This window comes from Taudactylus pleione, unplaced genomic scaffold (genome assembly GCF_031769625.1).
Source record: "Taudactylus pleione unplaced genomic scaffold, aTauple2 ptg000555l, whole genome shotgun sequence".
NCBI lineage: Eukaryota > Metazoa > Chordata > Amphibia > Anura > Myobatrachidae > Taudactylus > Taudactylus pleione.
Window position 1 is genome coordinate 539,770 of NW_028284957.1, and position 21,587 is coordinate 561,356.

General features: G+C 46.3%; 1 protein-coding gene across 1 annotated transcript; it reads right to left on the reverse strand.

Annotated features, from left to right (window-relative positions):
* Positions 1–259: 259 nt before the first annotated feature.
* TFIP11 (tuftelin interacting protein 11) lies at positions 260–19,306 on the reverse strand. Its single transcript, XM_088452626.1, has 13 exons — positions 19,196–19,306; positions 16,439–16,645; positions 13,619–13,769; positions 10,291–10,447; positions 9,930–10,057; positions 9,647–9,799; positions 8,146–8,652; positions 6,899–7,002; positions 6,568–6,736; positions 3,735–3,978; positions 3,342–3,484; positions 1,583–1,748; positions 260–887 (listed from the first exon to the last, which is right to left on the reverse strand). Exons 2-13 carry the CDS (start codon positions 16,636–16,638, stop codon positions 538–540), a joined length of 2,472 nt encoding a protein of 823 aa, XP_088308752.1. The 5' UTR covers positions 16,639–16,645; positions 19,196–19,306; the 3' UTR covers positions 260–537.
* Positions 19,307–21,587: the final 2,281 nt, after the last annotated feature.

The following is a 21,587-nucleotide window of genomic DNA, read 5'->3' on the forward strand; positions in this document are numbered from 1 at the left end:
GACATCCCCCAGGGAGAGTACTCTGAAAACAATATGCGAGTGCACAGGCGCTACGGCGATCTAATCACTACGCTATTCCTGCTGCTGACCATTTCATCTTTACACAGTGACACCTATGTGGCACAGAATAGGTGGCATCTCCCGCTACCAAACAAGAATGTAAGAAACCCTGACAAAACGCAGAGACTGACAATCACTGTATGCCGAGGGGGCAGGATTAGGTGCAGCACAGATGACAGATGACAATTACAGACAAATCTTAGAAAAAGAACCTGCAAATTTATTTATACAAAGCGGAGTCTTTACAGGCAGAACGAGGCCTCTGCTGTATTCAGTCTGCAACGCCATCTGCTTATAATGGACCAGACAGGGGACTGTAATAAGCACATGTAGAATGCGTATTCCCTGGCAGTAGAAAGTTTCTTCTGAAGTCTCTTATCCAGGGTTAAAGGTGGTCACTGTGGGTAATATACAATTCATATGGTCCTGGATGTCGGGGCACAATGTCACCGAGCGTCAGCTCGCACACGGTAATGTCTATTTAGCCATGTCTATGAGGCTCTGCAAAGAGGTCGGCACCCACGTTTTCTCCCCCTGCACGTACACGACGCCTCTGTCTATATAGATGACAATCCGGTTGAAGTTGTAGAGCTGTTTTCCTTCGTGCCGTTTGCCAATCAGGGGCATGAAGACAATGTTGTGTTCCTCTGCTTTGGACTGGATTAGGTCCTTGAAGTTCATGGGCACCGCCGAGACGCCAATGCCTCTTTGTGCAATGCTCTCGGCGTCGCGCCGCTCCTGCATGGCTTCGTACTGGAAGTCCTTCCTCCTCTCCGTCTGCGTCAGGTAGGCTATACTTTCCCGGGCGCCAGGTTGCATATACGCACCTGCGATACGGATAAAAGATATGGATTTATATTTCAGCAATGTATAGACAAAAAGATTTCTTACAATGTACTGTGGATGGGGGAATCTGTATGATTTACCGCCGGACCCATGCCCGGTGGTTGGAATTCCGACAGCGGCATCCCGGCAGAGGAGGAAATCCCGATAGTCAAAGGTCAATATATACTAACCTATTTCTACCCCCTAACCCTCCCTCAGGGGTGCCTAACCCTAACCTTCCCCCCCAGTGTCTAAACCTAACCCCCCTTCCCCGCCGCCTAACCCTAAGTCCCACGGGGGTGCCTAACGCTAACCCCCCCTTCCCCTAGCCTAAACCTAACGTCCCGGGGGGGTGCCTAACCCTAAGTCCCCCCCCGGGTACACTAGACCCAACCCTCCCCCCCCCCCCCTGCAGCTATCTGCGCTCGGCGTCCCTTCGATCGGGATGCTGGGCGTCGGGCTCCTGGCGTATGTCTAATGACAGGCGTCGGCATATCGACGCCTGTCTTTAGACCCTTGCCGGGATATGACAGTCGGGAAGCCGGTTGTCGGGATTAGGTCCGCCGGCTTCCCGACTGCATACCGTGGATGGAAAACCGTTACATGTAATATATAATTTAGGCTCACTTTCTATGGTCCTCATGCACTAATGCCTGTATAATAGAGGGATCTGTAATTAGAGCATGCCTGTACTCACCAACATTAGAGGAAACCGATCTGTTCATGATGTCCAGGGCCTCATTAAAGCGGTCTTTGATTCCTGGGTGAGCCAACACCTGGTCAGAGAACATGGACTTCCAGCCCAGGTACCACTTGGTGATCTCCTCGTAGTTCGGATTGTTGCTGAGCCAGGAGCACAACACCTAGAAACAGGGAGATCAAGTGAACATTGTACATGTTGTAGCAACGGTGATCTATACGGGACTGTAATTCCTTGACAGAGAAGCGCTCATGAGCAGGGCCCTTGTCCCTCACGTGCTTCTCCTATCCCTACTTATAGTATAATTTACTCCTAACTCCCCGATTGGCACCTAACACCTGGTTGCTCATGTCCTGCTGCCTGTGTTATGCAGCTATGTGTATAAACCATGTCCTTATCCTACATTGTTTTGTATTACTATTAACTGTTTTTCTTCTGTCCTCATTTATGTACTGTGTAAGGCGCTGCGGAACCTTTGTTGCGCCATATAAATAAAGGATAATAATAATAAATAATAATAATCAGAAATTAAATTCAGAAGTTATTCACTGCAAGTTGGCAAATGGTTGTGATAATTATTCCACATTCCAATTCCCTGACTGGCTGAAATAACAAACTATTCTGTTTCCATGCGAGTTGATAAACTTCCATAAATGTATTAATCAAGTTCGGTGTAAAGAGCCTCTATCATGACAAGCCCAGCCCTCAAAAGATTGAAGAACTATTGTAAAGCGATGCAGAGAGATCTAGCACTATAATCATTGATCAACCATAATGATATACTCTAAATTTCTAGAGCAGGGGGGGAGGGGAAATCTGTGGCACTCCAGCTGCTGTGGAACTAAACATCCCATCATGCTCTGTCCCAATTTTGGAGTTTGGGTATGCTAAAACTCTAGCAGGGCATGCTGGGATGTGTAGTCCCACAGCGGCAAGAGTGCCATAGGTAGCCTACCCCTGTTCTAGAAGTTCATGAAATGATCAGGATCGGCGAATCTGGATTTTAAACATGCTGTTTTTGACAGAATCCGCCAATCGGCACCCATTGTTGGCCACCGATCGGATCAGTCTAACAGGGGGGGGGTAAATCAGGGCTGTAGATGTACGGTGTTCAAAAAAGGCAGATCCGTTGACAATCGATAATCCGTTGTGGGGAATCGGGGAGATTCAACATGTAAATGATCCCCGATTCTGGTCATTTTCGGGTCGGAATAGGGGAATCGAGATTGCCCCACATGTTGGATTTCCATCTACAGATGTATGGGCCCCATACTGCAGAGAGATGTAACAAAGTCCAGAGGTTCTAATGCCCACATATGATGCTGTAGGTGGTCTACTTTACAAAATTATATGTTGGGAGACGACACAAACAAACTAATACTACGTTCTGAAAACAGGTTGTGTATTATTATTGTACATTGCCGATACCGATGTTGGAATGTGAGCAGCGGACAGACTGACAAAATAGTCTCAGCGCAGATTGGAGAAAAACCTCAGCAGTAAAGGGGTTAATCTACAGTCCCCAGTGGGGGACACGCGACAGCGGACCAGAGAGATTTACACAACTTCAATAAACCAGACTCCATGAGGAAATTATTAATACAAAAAAGAGTTAGAGGTTTCTATGATCCAGCTTCTATTGAAGTAGGAGACATCCAGATTAGCTATAATACACTTACTATCTGTTAATAGTCTCTTTAAAGCTCGGCCAAACTAAGACACTATGAAGCGGGAGCCCAGTTTATAATCCACTTACCTGCAGCCACTTTGGGAAGAAGTGTTTCTCCAGCAGTCCTACGAGGCTGGACAGAGAGATCATCCCCTCCCAATCCATCACCCAATGGAACACGTCCATGTGCTGCTGGTGTGGATTAATAATAAACTCGGCGAGGCACATGCCTGCGAGAGACAGCGACAGAGACGATTAATGTTACACAGTCACAAGGTCTTGTTTCCCTACGGTGCATGACCAACCTGGTTATCATGTTTGACAGACAAACTTTTCTTTCCTTGGGAATACATTCACTTCACTCAGCAACAATGCATCATATAAAGGTTTATCATACACACTCGCTCTTCGGAAGACTGGGCAGTGCCTCTTATTACAATACGGAGTGAATGAAAGTGAAGCCTGACACTTCAATCTCACCTAGCTTGGGCACAATGTTTTTCACCATGAAAGCTTCCCAGGACCCAGGGGTGAAGACCTCTTTCCAGGGCTGCAAAATCAGCTTGGCGGAGGAGTCGCTGGGGTGCCACTTCTGAAGGGCGTTGGCCAACTTGTTCCTGATCGGAGAGAAGAGCGGCTCTAGCCGGGACTGCATCAATGGCAGCCAGGGGTGAATCCAGGAGTGGATTGGTACCGTATCCGTCAGAGGGTTCCAGTTCTCCACCTAAAGTACAGAATTGCCGTATGGTCACCGTTAATCCTGCCAATGATACACGTGTACAGCCGGAAGCCGATGTATCGCTCTCCATTAGAAGGTGGCAGATTTCACGAAAGCCACCCCATACTACAGGCTATCAAATACAAAGCAATTCTAGGAAACTATATATCAGATAGCCCAGGATGAATAGAATATGATTCTTTTCATCGTACTTAAATATGTATTTAAAGGGTCGTTCTCCTTTAACTGATTGTTGCTTTAGCTGAACCAGACACATTTAAAGACCCATTCAGCCGGGGGTGTTCTGTGGCGTTTCACATCGCTGGGGATATGAAAACACAAATAAATCAGCTCGTACAAAGATCAATGATCCCTAAGCAATATGCGTCCCCTCGTGGATGAAAGAGCTAATGTATCATCACAAGATACAAAGTGAGTCTTCCAAACAGATAAAGACAATAGCAAAGGGTGTGAACGCACTGTCACAACGCAGCTGGTGAAAAGGGACAGTCAGTCCCTAAATGGAAAGAAACAAATATAAATACAAAACCAGCGATATGAAAGATGGACGGCGTGATATAAACACGGTAATTTATTAAAAACAACAAATATATCTCAAGAGTATCAAAATAAAAAGTCCATATTATGAACCAAAGTGAAAGTCTGTTCCTGTAAATAAACAGCTGGACCTAGGACCAACTCCAATCCGTCCCAAATGAAATGAATGGGGTGTTAATAGGCAGGCACTTATTTACCATGAGGTGGTGTAGCAATCACCGGCACAGTCCTTTTTTTTTTAATTTAAATTGAGTTGTTTTGTTTTTTTTCTTTTTTATTGGAGTTTTCACAAAACCAACACTCAATACAAACAGTAACAATAATAATTGCATATTTCAGTAAAAAACATATACATCATCGTATCAAATAAGGGTATATTTACACCGTAATATGGTACCAAAATATTCAGTATTTCAAATAACCCTAACTTGTCTTCACATTTTAAACATCATCTCGACTTTATAAAAATGTTGCATATATTACAAACATATCCAATTGGTACCACTCAGTCCTTAACACAAAATATTCTAATACAATATCACAATTAGGACATCTATTCCACCATATAATTTAATACACACACCCATATCCTACGGTAAACAAAACCTACTTTTATTATAGAAAAAACGGTATCAATATATATATATATATATATATAATTTAAACAACAATTAGCCATTACACTTCAGGGAGAGCATAACTGGACCTGTACCAGCTACCCCAAATACGGTCATATCTAAATTCAGCCTTTCGAGTTAAATACAGATATTTCTCTTGTCTGACAGTGGTGCGAACCAGTGCCAGCCAAGCACAGAAGTCAGGACCCTGAGAGGCCAACCAATTGCGAGCTATACTGACTTTAGCTAAAGTACACAAGTTGATAACCAACTGCCTTTCATATTTATCAAGAGTGGTATCGTCCAGAACACCCAAAACACCCTCATTTTCATTTATTTTTTCAAGGGAAAAATGAACGAAAATCGTTTGCTAAAATTGTTCATTTACTAAATGTAAGGAACGATTTTTTTGAACTACAAACGATTTTTGCATATTCCCTTACTGAAAATCGTTGAGTTGGTCAGTCTGACTGAACTACAAACTACAAATGTGAACGCGCATGAACGATAATCGTTCGTTTTAACTCAGAAAGTGAACGATTTTTTCAACGATTGAATAAACGATATCGTTAACAATAATCGTTCAAAAAATCGTTGTGTATGTATGCACCTTCAGAGATAATTAGCCAGTTACACTTCTTGAGATTGATTAATCACACGTTAATAACAAAATACACCGTCCATCATCAAAAAACTTTAAAACAGACACGACCTTGTGTCAATAAGAATGAAGGCAATCCAATTATTTATTTATTTTTTGATACTTTTGAGATATATTTGTTGTTTTTAATAAATTACTGTGTTTATATAACACCGTCCATCTTTCATCACGTTGGTTTTGTATTTATACAAACAGATAAAGAGCCGAAGTGAGATGGACAGAAGTTTAACCACAGACCACACAAGTCTGCTCTGTGTAATGCACACATTCAATTGATTCCTGCCCCCGTCGCACCCGACGGAGCTATTCAACTCTTTGCTCCTGTCGGGCACGATCAGCTGCCAGCGCTACATTTCAGCTCGCAGCCCCTGGGGGATGAGAGCTGAAATGTGCGAAAAGTGACATGTTTGGGCGCCCAAACATCACTTTTCATGATCGCGCCCAGCACTTGGGTCGGGTTTAGCTGCTTTACGCTGCTCAACCCGACCACTTTGGGCGCGATCAGCACTAAAATCTGGAACAATTGCATAGCGGCCACAGAATCACAAAGCGGCAATGTGATTTCCATGCTCCCCTACATACGGAAAGGCAGCTAGGAGCGTGCAATTAACGTAAGTGCTATTAATCAAACATCATCCCCATCGGCTTGTAGCCATTTATGAAGAGTGTACATCAGTTAATAAGTGTCGAAGGTGTCTGGTCTGAGGCCTATGAGTATGCTGGCACATTTCTGTGTCATGGTACAATATCCAGTCTCACCTCCTTCTGTAATTTGGGGAAAATAAGTTGGTCCAGGATATTATCTAGAATCCAGACCGGCACTAAGTGGACCCAGAAGTCCAGGAAGTCCACCATCGGGGCACAATTCCGGGGCTGCCACTGCGAGATGATGTTCCTCAGGAACGGAACCCACATCTCCCACAGCAACCTGAGAAGAGACAGGAACGGGTCACGCCAGATATAAAGTCACTGCAATTATCTAGAGACTCTAAAGTGTGGCTCTATGACGGCCTCCATTGCTGTAGAGCCAGAAGCAGTTGGCTGGCGCAGCGTCTTATTCCGGGGTGAAATGGCGGCATTTAGAGGTTACCTGTGATAGGGGTCCATGGCTGTATCTTGTGCACTGTGGGACAGGTGACCTTCCTCCAGCAGATCCTTCCAGTTGGTCATGACATCAATACCGTACATGGGGTCCTAAGCAGAAATAGATCATAATGATGACATCATCTCACAATTAGGCCGAGCTCTGACCACAAATTGTTGTTCGCTGTCGTAACCGTAGGCACAGTTGTAGGACAGCTGGTAACTATGGCACAAAAGTAGAACAGACTCTGAATACTTTTACGTAAACCCCCTTCCCCTCCCCCCCTAAACTTTAATAATAAACCAGTTTCTCTTCATACTAAGGACCTGATACAGCAAGGAATTCACGGATGCAGGTGCACGCACCCGGCAGCTGCGAGAATATGCTAATGAATGCATTCGCACGGCAATCGCAGCACATAGATGCAGACGCCCGGCACTACATAATGCCGCCCCTTTACCGTCCGCTAACGTCCGTACTGATGCGCAAGGCTGAGCAAACATCGGGTAACATCGAGTAACATCGGAGTAGCAAGCAGACTAAAGGTAGACCCTGCCGCAGGAGTTGAGACTTCCTGCACGCAGAGGGACGCCAGGCTGCGACCGTCAACCGCCGACCACTCCACGTGTCCACCCACAAACGGCACTTCCTGTCAATCACTTTTCCCTGGGTCTACGTATTCACTGCGCTCGCTTTTGCGGACGCAGTGAGCGAATTGCGCACTGCGACTCAGCCGCATGCACAGACTGCGAACATCGGTCGATTGCGTGCGTCTGCATCTGTGCGTTCATTGCGGAATCAGTCCCTAAGACATCAGAATGGTTTGCGGTTCAGCTTGACTACCACCTGGGGGCAAATTCAATAAGCCGCGGGACTTAACCCCAGTAGCTAAAACCTTGCGGTAAGTACCAGGAGCTATTCAATTACTGTCTGCGGTAAGTCAGCGACTAGTCCCGAGGATGTACTTAACGTGGATTTATGCTCTCACCCCCGACTTGCGAACTGAAATTTGCGTTTAAAAATCAAATAGTTTTTTTTTTTTTTTAAATCCAATTTTATGCAACCCTGATCGCTATACTCATCTCATTGGCTCGCCAATTAGCACCAACTGAGAGAGTTTGGCACAGCTGCGATTACAGCGCTACGCCCCAGGACCAACGAGCATGAATGAATGTCTATATATAAACATTGAGCTAAATTCTGCGTTAAAGCCTCCTCCACCTCTACCCGACACCGCAGCCCACGTCACTCACGCTTAAGGGGTTCCAGTCTTTGAAGTAATCTTTCATCAGGGGGTAGACAATAGCCACCGCCAGGTCTGCCTTCTCAGACATTTTGTATTCCTCGTAGTACTTGTCCTGCAGCATTTGGAAAATGCGCGCACACTCTTCTAGCGTCAGGGGGTTGTCGCAGCCTGGCTGCATCCTCTGCTCGCACTCCTCCACCGTCTGCAGCACCTGGCTCAGATTGTGTATGGCCTTCTCCTCCCGCCCCAGCACCTCGGACAGCTTCTCCAGCTCGTGGCTGAGGTTCACCACCATATCCCGCTCATACTGCAGCTGCCGGTCGTTCTGGATGATCTCCTGCTCCGTCATTTCTATCAGCAGCTGCAGGTTGTGCTCTAGTTCCGGCAGGACAAACCCCTGCGGCTTCTCCTCCTTCCCTCCCGGTGCGGTGGTTTCTCCGGGGATGTTGTGTTTGTGGGAAATCTGGCTGTAGCTGTAATACACTTTCTGCTCCCGTCCAGTCATATCAATTACCTGGATAAAGGAGACAGAAAAGGACTATGTTGTTGTGGTATAATTACAGTTGCTATTAATTAAGTGGACAGAATATGCCATATTTGGGTAACCTCGTGGATCACCTAATAAGGAGAATTACGTCAAGCAACCAAGCTAAGTCTATGCAGGAAAGATATTTGGTTAGATGTTCCAGCTATCAAGGAGAACCATAGTCTGATGTATCTAATGTATGGGGTCTATCGGGGACAGCCATGGTTCGGCAATGTAATGTATGGGCTCTATCGGGGACAGCCATGGTCCAGCAATGTGATGTATGGGATCCAACATGGACAGCCATGGTGCGGCAATGAAACGGATGGGCTCTATCGGGGACAGCCATGGTCCGGCAATGTAAGGTATGAGCTCTATCGGGGACAGCCATGGTCCTGCAATGTAATGTATGGGCTCTATCGGGGACAGTCATGGTCCGACAATGTAACGTATGGGTCTATCGTGGACAACCATGGTCTGGCAATGTAATGTATGGGCTCCATCGTGGACAGTCATGGTCCGGCAATGTAATGTATAGGCTCCATCGTGGACAGCCATGGTCTGGCAATGTAATGTATGGGCTCCATCGTGGACAGCCATGGTCCGGCAATGTAATGTATGGGCTCTATTGGGGACAGCCATGTTCTGAATCCCTCCTTGCCAGCCAGGGTAGGTTTCACATCCCCACAACAGAAAACCTAACAAATACTACCTGACCTACCTATGCTGGAGACAAGTAGGAGACATGAAAAGAGTAGGAGCTGTACTGTGTACACCATCTGTGGGCAATTTTATCTACCTAACTTAGGAGGGAAGCTCCGCAATATAATAGCAGCCATGGTGAATAAATGAGGAACAGATGTGGGGGGGGGGGGAGAAATCAGAGGTCATGTAGCTCTAGCACAGGTGCATGAATCTCTAGCACAGGTGCATGTAAGCTGTGGCCAGGTCATAGAACCAGATCTGTTCTGGCAGTACCGACCTTCACTTGAGAGATCTCTTTCTGGGGAGCAGACATGGGCTTGCCCCCTCTCCCTTTGGCCTTGAGCTCCTCCACGGTCTTGTAGGCATATTTAGGTTTTCTCTTGTTTCCGCCGGGGTCCTTTCTCCATTGACTCAACTCCTTCTGGAACTCCTGCGTGTCAGGAAAGGAAGGTCAGGGAACTGGCTTTGTGCAGGAATATCAGTGAAATTATATTATAATACATATAAAGAGCAGTGGACCTGCAGTCGGTGATTGCGGAAGAGATGGACATCGCACTCACCTTTTCCTCCTCTTCTTCGGAATCCACAACAGGGAAATCCTGCAGTGACTGCTTGGTCCTCTCCGAGCCGTACGCACCCACCGCACCTTTACCTCTCCGCTGTTTGGCCTCAATAGGAGCAGTAATACCTGAGAAGAGACAATACACATTGCAGCCTCTCATATTCCTCACAATAAAACCGAGCTATCTAACAGCCCTAATGAGTTCTAGGTATAGCCACTAATTCTTGCTTTAGGCATTAAAATGAAAATTGATATTAATGATAATTAAATTAAACTATAATGAATAAATACTAAACAAAGTCATATAATTGTATATCAATTGTAATTTCCAGATAGAGGAGAATCTTGATGCATAATACCTTGAGCATTCTTCCCCAAGCCGCTGCCGGGCACGTAGCCCATCTTCTGGAGCAATTTCTGGCCTATCCCTTTGGTGTGTCGCTCCCAGGAACCAAAATCATTGTTTGACTTGATTCCTCCAGCAAATGTTTTCTGCGTGGGTTTAAAATTCCCGCCCTGCAATATATAAACACAACGCAATTGTAACGCTATGTAATAACACATGGAAACTCTTCATTAGCTCCCACAAGATTTACTAACGCTTCTAAAAAAGACAAGTGGGGTGTTTCCCATAACAACCAATCAGGTTCCGTCTATCGTTTTCTAGAATGCAACAGAAAAAATATAGCTATAATAGGATTGGTTGCTATAGGCAACACCGCCACTTTTAATTTTTTTAGAAGCTTTAGTAAATCTACTCCTTAAGCTGCATACACACACGATTTTTTTAATGAACGATTTTAGTAAACGATTTTTTCCCTTGAAAAGATTAACTAAAATCGTTTACTAAATGTCATGAACGATTTTTATGAACTACAAACGATTTTTGCATATTCCCTTAATGAAAATCGTTGAGTTGACAAGTCTGACTGAACTACAAACGACAAACGTGAACGCGCATGAACGATAATCGTTCATCGTTTGACCCAGAAAGTGAACGATTTTTACAAACAATTATCGTTAAACGATATCGTTTAACGATAATTGATCAAAAAATCGTTGTGTGTGTATGCACCTTTAGAGGTTTATTTACAAAGTGTCGGGTTGTAAAACTTGGTGCATTTGATTGTGTTTATGCCCGATATTTAAAAGAGCAATGCTTTTCCTAGCCGTCTCTTGCAGAAAACACGAGCAGAAGCTTCGTAAATAAACCCCTTAGTCCAGAGGTTCCCAAACGCAGTCCTTAAGGCTCCCCCAGAGTTCAGGTTTTAGAGATATCCATGGTGAGCACAGGTGACAATTAGTGACATAAATATGAACAATTTACTTCATTATATTAAGTATAATGTTAAAACACATCCTCTGACGTTTTTATTTATTATTTCTCGGCCGAGTGGATGTTGGTGGATTACTATTAAGACTATACTAGCACTCAACTTGCTGACAACCAATCAGAACTTAGGGAAGAGGATTTAAGGGAAAGGAAGTCACATGACAGGTGATGCCTTGAGAAAGCCTGACTGGTGAAACGGCCGTAGGCTATCTGTAACCGATTGTTAATGTCATGTAACTAAATTCAATGTTAATATGTTGCTAAATGGACATAAACCCCAGCCATTGATGTCTAAGTTAAAACGATATATGCGCTATACATAGTGCTGAGACTAATTGCTATTGCCTACGACTATTGAAAGCTATGCTAAATATATGAGGCCTATGCTCCAGCTACTGATGTCCAAGTATAAAATGATACATGTGCTATACGCAGCACTGGGAATGATTGCAATTGCCTAAAGGTTCAGCTGCATTATTGTATACATGAATACCCAGAGCTGCAAAGGTTAACATTTTGACCATTAAAACTTTTTTTATGGCATGTGATTCACACACACAATATAATGGGAACTACTAATATATATCACATGTAGTGGAGACCCATTAATCATAGGTGTGTTGACCAACTATATACTAACATAATATACCTGCTGTGTTGGATTAAACCTTATAGCTAAGAGACTCAGAGCAACAACATATATTTGTATATACTGCACAGCTAAGAAATATTTACAATAAGCATTGCATGGCAATACATAAGGATAAGACATCTAAGCATAGGAAGAGAAGACACTGTATCAGTTTGGAATACTGACTGTACACACTAGTAGTCATTGCATTGTTTGATACAATTGATACTTCCTTTGAAGGAGTGGATGAAGGCATTTAGCCTCAGGAAATAATTAATTGCAACATAAGTAACAGAATAAACTATAATGAGTAACGAATCACTATGTTACTAAACACTGATCATATTGAAAGAATGACAAATTGACAACGGTTTAGTTTTGCATTTTATTTTATTATACACGTTAATTTTCATCTCTTTTGCACAATTCTATCTTTATATATTTCACCATCTTAAATTTAATACAGTGAGATATTTTAATGCATACCTATTAACAATATAAAATTTTAAATCACCAACGTAGGTCCCAGTGCACCTGTTAAAACGACTTACTGTTCTTCTTTGTAAACGTAGTACCTCAGTCAGTTTGATTTAACTACCTGTGGGCCTGATTCAGAGCTGAACGCTCTGACCAGTGCGCTCGCTCTGAATCAGGGCGGTCCTATTTAAATGTGGAGTGGCCTTTTGGACGCTCGCATAGCTGTGGGTTACCACCCACAGCTTATGCGAGCGTCCATGAGGATGGTCGCGATGGTCAAAGACCATCGCGACCATTGGGCTTGCGACGAGACCCTGCGGTAGGGTCTCGCTGCCGCAAGCCCAGGAGTGATTTTGGCTCTATCAGAGCCAAAATCACTCCCACTGACATCGCTACTGATGTCAGTGGGGCCGGACTCAAGACGGTAGGCGTTCCCATGACAACGCCTCCATCTGGCAGCCACGACCCCGGCACGCCCACCAAAGGGGGCGTGCTGTCACTCACCATCGACAGCACGCCCCCTTTGGTGCTAGACCCCAAGCGACGTATTCCTCGTCGCTCGCCGGGTCTCGCGCATGCGCACGACGAAGCTCCCTCCGTCGTGCGCATGCGCATTCGCTCAACATCGACCCGCTTGCGAGCGTCCTTTGCTCAGGGGGTGCTCGACCATGGAAATCTTTTAAACCTGAACTGTCGGTGAGCCTCGTGGACTGCGTTTGGGAATCTCTGCCTTACGACTCTTACAAAAAAAGCGTTTATCCCTCTTGGCAGCAATTCTGTTTTGAATTAATTTATATTTTTTTAATTTAGTGGATTCCTATTGCATTGTGCAATGACGTTATCTTATGTAAAATGAATATATGACCTTTGTGCTACATCAGGGACACAAGAGGTCACAGGGTATAGAGGTAACCCAAGTCCTAGGAACCTGTGGTTACTGTCCCAGGCAAAAAAACAAAAGCAAGGGGACTATTCTCCTAAACAAATAAATGATATTAAATAACTGGACATAATAGAGATGAATATAATGAGCGAGACGATCAATAAGCTCATTATACTTTATTCCTGATACATAACTAAATATAATTCAAATATAGATTATTATCTGTGAATATAAATAACACTCCACCAGCACAACCCATTAACGCTAAAGAATACTTTATTCGTTTTTAGATATGTTGGCTACATTATACTGAATAAGCTATATTCATTTTTAGAGGAGTAGAAGGATTTAGATTTAATTTACCGTTTTCAGCTTCTTTGGTTCAAATTCCTTTGGCAAATCCTCTCTCTTCGCTGAGGTTTCGTTCTCCGAGTCACTGTCTGATCTCTCTTCCGCTGCAGGCTTCCGGATCCCAGCGCTGATGAAATTTACAGGGGCGGAATAGTCGCGGGATCTGAGGGACAGAAGAACCAATGAGACACTGACTGTGGTCACATTTGTGGCAGATTATACTCCGCTCATACATCCCAATTCACAACTTTGGCAGGCAACATCTGCATGGGGCCAATGTTTTGTGGGCGGCGATAATGAATGGGCGCCCAGTGTTGCAATTCAATTATTCTGGGCGCCCATTAACTATCGCAGTAATCACGCCCAATTAGATCAGATTTAGTCGCATAAAACGTATATACCCTTCTAAAGTCCTGATTAGGGCGCCCAAACTGCTGTTTGGGTGCTCTTACCACGAGTTTATCGCACTTTTTTTTTATTTATTTTTTTTATTGCTCCGTCGGCCGCCCAAAACAAATAAAAAATGTTTTTGAATTTCTCCATCAGCAGTCTTAAAAACAACTGAAATCGCCCCTGCGGAGTCCATCTTTGCTCCAGAAGTACACAGGGGGTCATTCAGACCCGCTCGCGAGGGAAGTTCGCTCGCAAGCGGGTCGATGTTTGGCGAATGCGCATACGCACGACGGAGGGAGCTCCGTCGTGCGCATGCGCGAGACCCGGCGAGCGACGAGAAATACGTCGCTCGGGGTCTCGCACCAAAGGGGGCGCGCTGTCGATGGTGAGTGACAGCACGCCCCCTTTGGTGGGCGTGCCGGGGGGCGTGGCTGTCAGACGGAGGCGTTCCCATGGGAACGCCTACTGTCTGAGTCCGGCCCCACTGACATCAGTAGTGATGTCAGTGGGAGTGATTTTGGCTCTCATAGAGCCAAAATCACTCCTGGGCTTGCGGAAGCGAGACCCTACCGCAGGGTCTCGTCGCAGGCCCGATGGTCTTTGACCATCGCAACCATCATCATGGACGCTCGCATAAGCTGTGGGTGGTAACCCACAGCTATGCGAGCGTCCATGAGGCTGCTCCATTTTCAGGTAGGAGGGCCCTGATTCAGAGCGAGCGCTCTGGTCAGAGTGTTCAGCTCTGAATCAGGCCCACAGTGCGAGGAGCTTCAGGAAAAAAAATATTTTATTACACCACTTACTAAGCTGTAACAAAGAATTGTAGATTAGAGGAAAATGGCGATGACTTTTTATGGCAATTGCAACTATTACAGCCAGTATTTTAGAAAGTAACAAAGATTACTAGGATCCAAACCACACACACGGGATTTACGGGGGTCCCACACCTGAGACCCCCTCATGGAGCCCACGATGAAACTAATACACCACAACAGAGGACCCAGTTTGTCAAAAGGCTGCAAAAGCCCTGTCCTATGTCAGCCCGGCCTCCTGACCCAGTCATCGCAGGAGCACCGGGGATTTCACAGGAAATGTTTACATTCGGAGTTGAGATTAGCCTTTAAATAAAAAAAAAGGTATCGGTCAGCGGGGTAACTGGCTATTATAAATAATATACTTTCAACCCATTCCCCATCACCAGCAAACCTCTTATAATGCAGGGCCCAGCCTACATTAAACACATTAGTGTCTTTAAGCAACACGCCTGACCTGAACAAATTGGAAGAAGCCATTCTGTGGGCTGAGCCAATATTCCCAGGCAGTCACCTCGAGACATTAGTAATGGAGTGTGCATGACACAGATCTGCAAGGCGATAGGTACGAGCAAATTCCATCCAAAGCAGGGTCTGATACTGCCCTAAAATCACCCACTAACGTACTCCCAGCTGTTGCCAAAGATCCAGCCGTAACACCAAATGCTGATTATTCGTTTTTAAATGGGGAGGCATATATACATTCAGCAGAAGAATAGCTGTACCATGAGTAAGACGATGCAGCATGCCACATGAAATTTTCGGATATTCCTGTGGATGGGTGACACCGCGAGAAAATCTACGCACACGGCAAAGAAACTTTTTGCAATCCCCACCAGTCACATGCGTCTCCTGCATAGAGACCGCAAGGACCATATATTATTTACCAAATTCAAACAGACATCCACAGGAGGGGGCCAAAGAGATTCAGAGTTCCAGGCAACGGGAAACCCCCCCCTGCGTTTGCCTATGCCTCTTATAAAAGAATCACAGAAATAACCCCAGCTGCACAGTCACATCAAAGAAAGTCTGAGGACAAAGGCCCTGATTCAGAGCCGGATGCTCTGACCAGAGCGCTCGCTCTGAATCAGGGCCCACCTCCATTAAAATGGAGCCTCCTCCTGGACGCTCGTATAGCTGTGGGTCACCACCCACAGCATATACGAGCGTCCAAAAAGATGGTCGCGATGGTCTTGACCATCGAGACCATCGGACTTGCGAGTGAAACCCTGTGGTCGGGTTTCTCAACCGCAAGCCCTGGAGTGATTTTGGCTCTATCAGAGCCAAAATCACTCCCACTGACATCACTAGTGATGTCAGTGGGGGCCGGCTTCAGACGGTAGGCGTTCCCATAGGAACGCCTCCGTCTGGCAGGCACGCCCCCGGCACGCCCACCAAAGTGGGCGTGCTGTCAATCAACATCGACAGCACACCCCCTTTGGTGCGAGACTCCGAGCGATGGAAAGTCCTTCGCTCGCCGGGTCTCGCGCATGCGCACGACGGAGCTCCCTCCGTCGTGCGCATGCGCAGTGGGGAACATCGACCCACTTGCGAGCGTACTGCCGCTCGCGAGTGGGTCTGAATGACCCCCAAAGTTAGACAAAACCTCCAGCCCCTGTACACCTACTTCTTGCCGCCAAAGCTTGGCCGTTCATCATCGGAATCCCGTTCTGCCCACAGGCCGTAAATCGCTTCCTCCTTTGTTTGCCAGTGCCGCCGGCGGTTGGGATTGAACTCATTCTGTATATCCCAGTCAGTGATCTCAAAGTTTTCGATTTCCACACCATCGCTGTTATCATCTTTGCCATAAAGGTGTGACATAGACATGATGAACCTTAGGCACAAAAACATAAAACACAACCCGCTAGTTATTCAGTTATCAGGACACAACCACAGGTGACACAACATGGCGTGGTTTTACTTTGTACAGCTCAGGACCAGGCTTGTGCAATTCATAACTCTTCATCTGTTGTAGATCTACAAACACTCGGAGGTCAATTCGAGTCAGCACGAACACATACCCCATGAAGGTGTGCAGGAAAATCTGCCATGTTGAGGGTACCATATATGGCATGTGCGCACAGCCAAACCAGTGCCATATCCTGCTGATAGGAAGCGGCCCCACTGTCTCACAACGATTGCAGTGTCACTGGTTGTCTTCCTCAGATGTACAGTAGACAGTCATTTCATAAAGACTAAAGGAGCGTACACACTGGGCGATCTGGAACCTGAACGATATCGCTGATCTTTCAAGATCAATCTTTGATCTTTTTCAACCTGGTACACCGCTTTTCTTCAAACGATTTTTCAACGTACAACATGTACAAACTGATCGATAAAAATAACGTCATCGTCAACATCGGGCCGCATGTCGAAAACGCCCAGCGGAAGCGCGCATCGCTGGTCATTTTTAGACATTGCACATCACGATTAATGTACGATCAAACGATTACGATATCATAATCGTTTAATCTTTCATTTCAATCGCCCAGTGTGTACGCTCCTTAAGATAAGAGATCGGTCTATAAATTAAACTCTACTCATAATGCACAATTCCTATATGAAATTCAAGGTAGAAGATATTTTAGATAGGACTTTTTTTTATTATTATGAAAAAAATTGTAGTGTTTGAAGCAATACACCTGTGCAACAGGGAACCTTAGGGCGGTATTCAATTTTTATAGTGCGCCCGATCTCCCGTCTAAAGTGACAGATCGCGGGGCGCTATTCAATTGTTGCTGTTTTTTTGCGCTGATCGCTCCAAAAGTGTTTGGGTTTAGCCGCGTAAACCGGCTAACCCCAACCAAAGTGCTGGGTGCGATCGTCAAAAGTGCTGTTTGGGCACCCAAATAGGTCACTTTTCGCTCATTTCAGCTCGCACCCCCCCCTGGGGATTCGAGCTGAAATGGTGCGCTGGCAGCTGATCGCGCCTGACAGGAGCAACAACTGAATAGCTCCTGTCGGGCGCGAAAAGGGGCGAAACAATTTAATATTGCTCTTAGAATTCTAGTTTAACAGAGTTTAGACATCTGTTGGGGACAAGCTCCCAGGACTTTGAAGGGAGATGTAAGTAAGATGGGGCAGGGTGTATTGTAGTATCATAGACCAGCCTGCAGTGACTTCTGTCATGGAAGGGTGACAGGTAAGCTTGGTCCAGCAGCAAAAGCAACAAACTGACAGGAACCAGTTGCGTGAGAGAGGGTCAGGCTAGTTGGGCTTTCTTAGCTCTTTAAGGTGGTGGGCAACGTCCTGTGTCAAAGAAAAAAAAAAGAATGTTAACTATGCCCTGTGGTATAAGAGGGTCGGAGTGGTAAGGGTACTGTGACACAGAACCTCAACTGGTTAACATTATCTTGTAGCACTGGAGGACAAAAGCATGGCAAGGGAGAGCTGCAACCACATCCCTTTGGTACAGACTGGCTGTACTGGGAGGGGGCACCTGGCTGGCACTGAAAGGGGAGAGACTGGGGAAGCAAATGGCTATCAGTGCAGAACTGGGGGTGAGGGATGGATGACTGGGGATATGGGGTGATTGGGGGGACGGGGTGATAGGCTAGCAGTGTGGTACTCTAGCAAGTGGTTTGTCAGGCTGGCAGTATGGCACTGTTAGAGAAGGGTGATTAGCAGATATAGGAGGGAGAAGCGTAACTGGCACTGCAGGGTGAGGGATGACTGGCACAGGACAGGTTGGCTGTCATTGTAGGCTGTAGCACTGGGGGTGGCGTGTGACTGGCAGACACGGGAGGATGAGGGGTGACTGGCACACTGGGAGGGTGAGGGGTCACTAGCAGACAAGGTGAGGGGAGGCTGGCACACTGGCAGAGTGAGGGGAGGCTGGCACACTGGTAGAGTGAGGGGAGGCTGGCACACTGGCAGGGTGAGGGGAGGCTGGCACACTGGCAGGGTGAGGGGAGGCTGGCACACTGGCAGGGTGAGGGGAGGCTGGCACAGGACAGGTTGGCTGTCATTGTAGGCTGTAGCACTGGGGGTGGCGTGTGACTGGCACACTGGGAGGGTGAGGGGTCACTAGCATACAAGGTGAGGGGAGGCTGGCACACTGGTAGAGTTAGGGGAGGCTGGCACACTGGTAGAGTGAGGGGAGGCTGGCACACTGGTAGAGTGAGGGGAGGCTGGCACACTGGCAGGGTGAGGGGAGGCTGGCACACTGGCAGGTTGAGGGGAGGCTGGAACATTAGCAGGGTGAGGGGAGGCTGGCACACTGGCAGGGTGAGGGGAGGCTGGCACACAGTAATGGGAGGCTGGCACACTGGCAGGGTGAGGGAGGCTGGCACACTGGTAGGGTAATTTGCACGGTGATAGATGACGATGTCCGTGCTCGGTGCTCTGTGGAAGCTGTCAGCCCGCACTGTGGGATCATAGTTACCGTGTTATCTCGCTTCGACCTCAGACCGGGGAAACGGAGAATGGACGGCAACGGCGAGAGTCACGTGTCAAGCAGTAACCCCGCCCACTCCTCTGCGCCCAGGGTTCCCGTGGCATGCCGGGAGATGTAGTCTCTCACCCCCTCCAACGTCTCCGTTGTGCTAGTTACTTCCGCTCTGTGTGTAGTCACTGCTGGCTGCAAAGTCTGCTAACTAATGCCGGACAAGGGAGCACACGGTTTGAGTTAGTACTGTGCAAAAGTTTTAGGCAGGTGTGGAAAAAATGCTGCAAAGTGAGAATGCTTAGCAAAAATAGAAGTGTCAATAGTTTATTTTTATCAATGATCAAAATGCTAAGTAAATAAACAGAAGCAAAATCTACATCAAATCAGTAGTTGGTGTGACCACCCTTGGCCTTCAAAACAGCATCAATTCTTCTAGGTACACTTGCACACAGTTTTGGAAGGAACTAGGCAGGTAGGTTGTTCCAAAGGAATCGGTATGATTTACCGCCGGACCCATGCCCAGCGGTTGGAATCTTGGCAGAGGAAGAAATCCCGATCGTCCTAAGGTAAGTATTGACTAACCTATTTCTACCCCCTAACCCTCACCTTCCCCCCAAGTGCCTAACCCTAATCCCCCCTCTAAGTGCCTAAACCTAACTTCCCCATCGCCTAAGTCCCCCAGGGGGTTGCCTAACCCTAAGTCCCCCCCAGGGGTGCTTAACGCTAACCCCTCTTCCTCTAGCCTAAACCTAACCTCCGGGGGGCGTGCCTAACCCTAAGTCCCCCCCCCAGAAACCCTAAATCTAACCCCCCCCCCTGTGCTTGGCGCCCAGCATCCCTTCGATGGGGATGCCGGGCTCCTGGCGTATGTCTAATGACAGGTGTCGGCATATCAATGCCTGTCTTAGACCCTTGCCAGGATATGACAGTCGGGAAGACGGCTGTCGGGATTAGGTCCGCCGGCTTCCCGACTACATACCATTCCAAACATTTTGGCGAACTAACCATAGACCTGTGGATGTAGCTTGCTCATATCCTTCTATCTCTTCATATAATCCCAGACAGACTTCATGTAATCCCAGATTGGAGCGAAAATATGCTAATATCTGCAAAGATCACCCAAGCATAAGGACGCCTTACCTGTGCGCGATGATATTGATAACATTGGCGGCCATTGCAGTGGATAATTTATGCATGCCCATGTAACTGCGTCTGATCGCTGCACACGAGAAGTGCAGCTTATATCCATGCGCAATCGCTCGATTGCGTGCATAATCTCCTTTGCGTCCATCTCTGAATCGGTGGCTTAGCACGTTAACGGGTGTTTAATCGAATAGCTTTTCTACCCGGCTAATTGAGTACCCCCCCTATGTGTTTTGTTGTTGGCTTGAAATTTTCTATTTTGAACATAGTAAAAACACTTGATGAAAAGATCACTTTGCAAAGATTTAAATAAATCTCATTTGGGTGGTTATCCATTATGGATTGAAGGTTTGTTTTATGTGGACCTGGGGAGAAAAGTAAAAGGCGCGGGTTTTGCCCTTATACGAATGCTTGCAGAGACACCCCATCGCTTGGCACATCGAACCTCTGAGCAATTTATGGCTACCTAGAATGTCTGTCAGCCCAGTGAGGCTACGTACAAAGCGGCAGTATGTTCTAAGGTTCTGCCCTTATATTAAGGCTGAATGGAATAAACCCATAGGGATTTTCTGAGAGTGGGGCAGCTGTTTCAGGGGCAACACATCAAAAGTTATTGGACATACGGAGCTGAAATTTGGCATGGACGCGTAGAACCGTTGCCGGGTGCTGCATGCCAAGTTTCGGGACAAGAAAATAATACATTTTGAATAATCTAAAGTTGAAAATGTGTTTTACTTCCAATTCCAGTTGGGCTAGAAGTGTCGGCTTTCAGCTTTGTGGAGGTGTTTTTGAGAAGGCATAACTCAGGGTAGAGGATGATTTAAGACTTGGGGATAAATTTACTAAAAGTGGAGATGTTGCCCATAGCAACCAATCCGATTTTAGCTATTATCTACTAGAAGGGGCTAGGTAAATGTTAAGTAGAAACTGATTGCTCACTTTGGGGTTTTATTTACTAAACCTTGGATAGAGATAAGGTACCTCCTTGTGACATGATAGGAGCTGATTGGCTGGTACTTTATCTCCGTTCACTTTATCTCCATACAAGGCTTAGTAAATAGAACCTTTTCTCACAGCGGCAACCTCGGTCAGCAAAGCAGCTGTCCTTATTCACCTATGGGATGGACATCAGATGCCCGCCATCTAATGGTGAGACTAACTTCCGCCATCGAATGTTGTGATGGTTAGGTAACCATCCCATCACAAGCCTTTGATGGTAAATCCACCGCGATGGTTTGCACATTGC

Bases quoted from the DNA above. Each gene is read 5' to 3' on its own strand.
- TFIP11 (XM_088452626.1), bottom strand. From the start codon at position 16,638: ATGTCTATGTCACACCTTTATGGCAAAGATGATAACAGCGATGGTGTG. The intron at 10,058-10,290 runs GTATTATGCATC...GTCTCTTCTCAG, and splicing joins CTTGGGGAAGAATGCTCAAG to GTATTACTGCTCCTATTGAG. The intron at 6,737-6,898 runs GTAACCTCTAAA...GTCTCTTCTCAG, and splicing joins GCCATGGACCCCTATCACAG to GTTGCTGTGGGAGATGTGGG.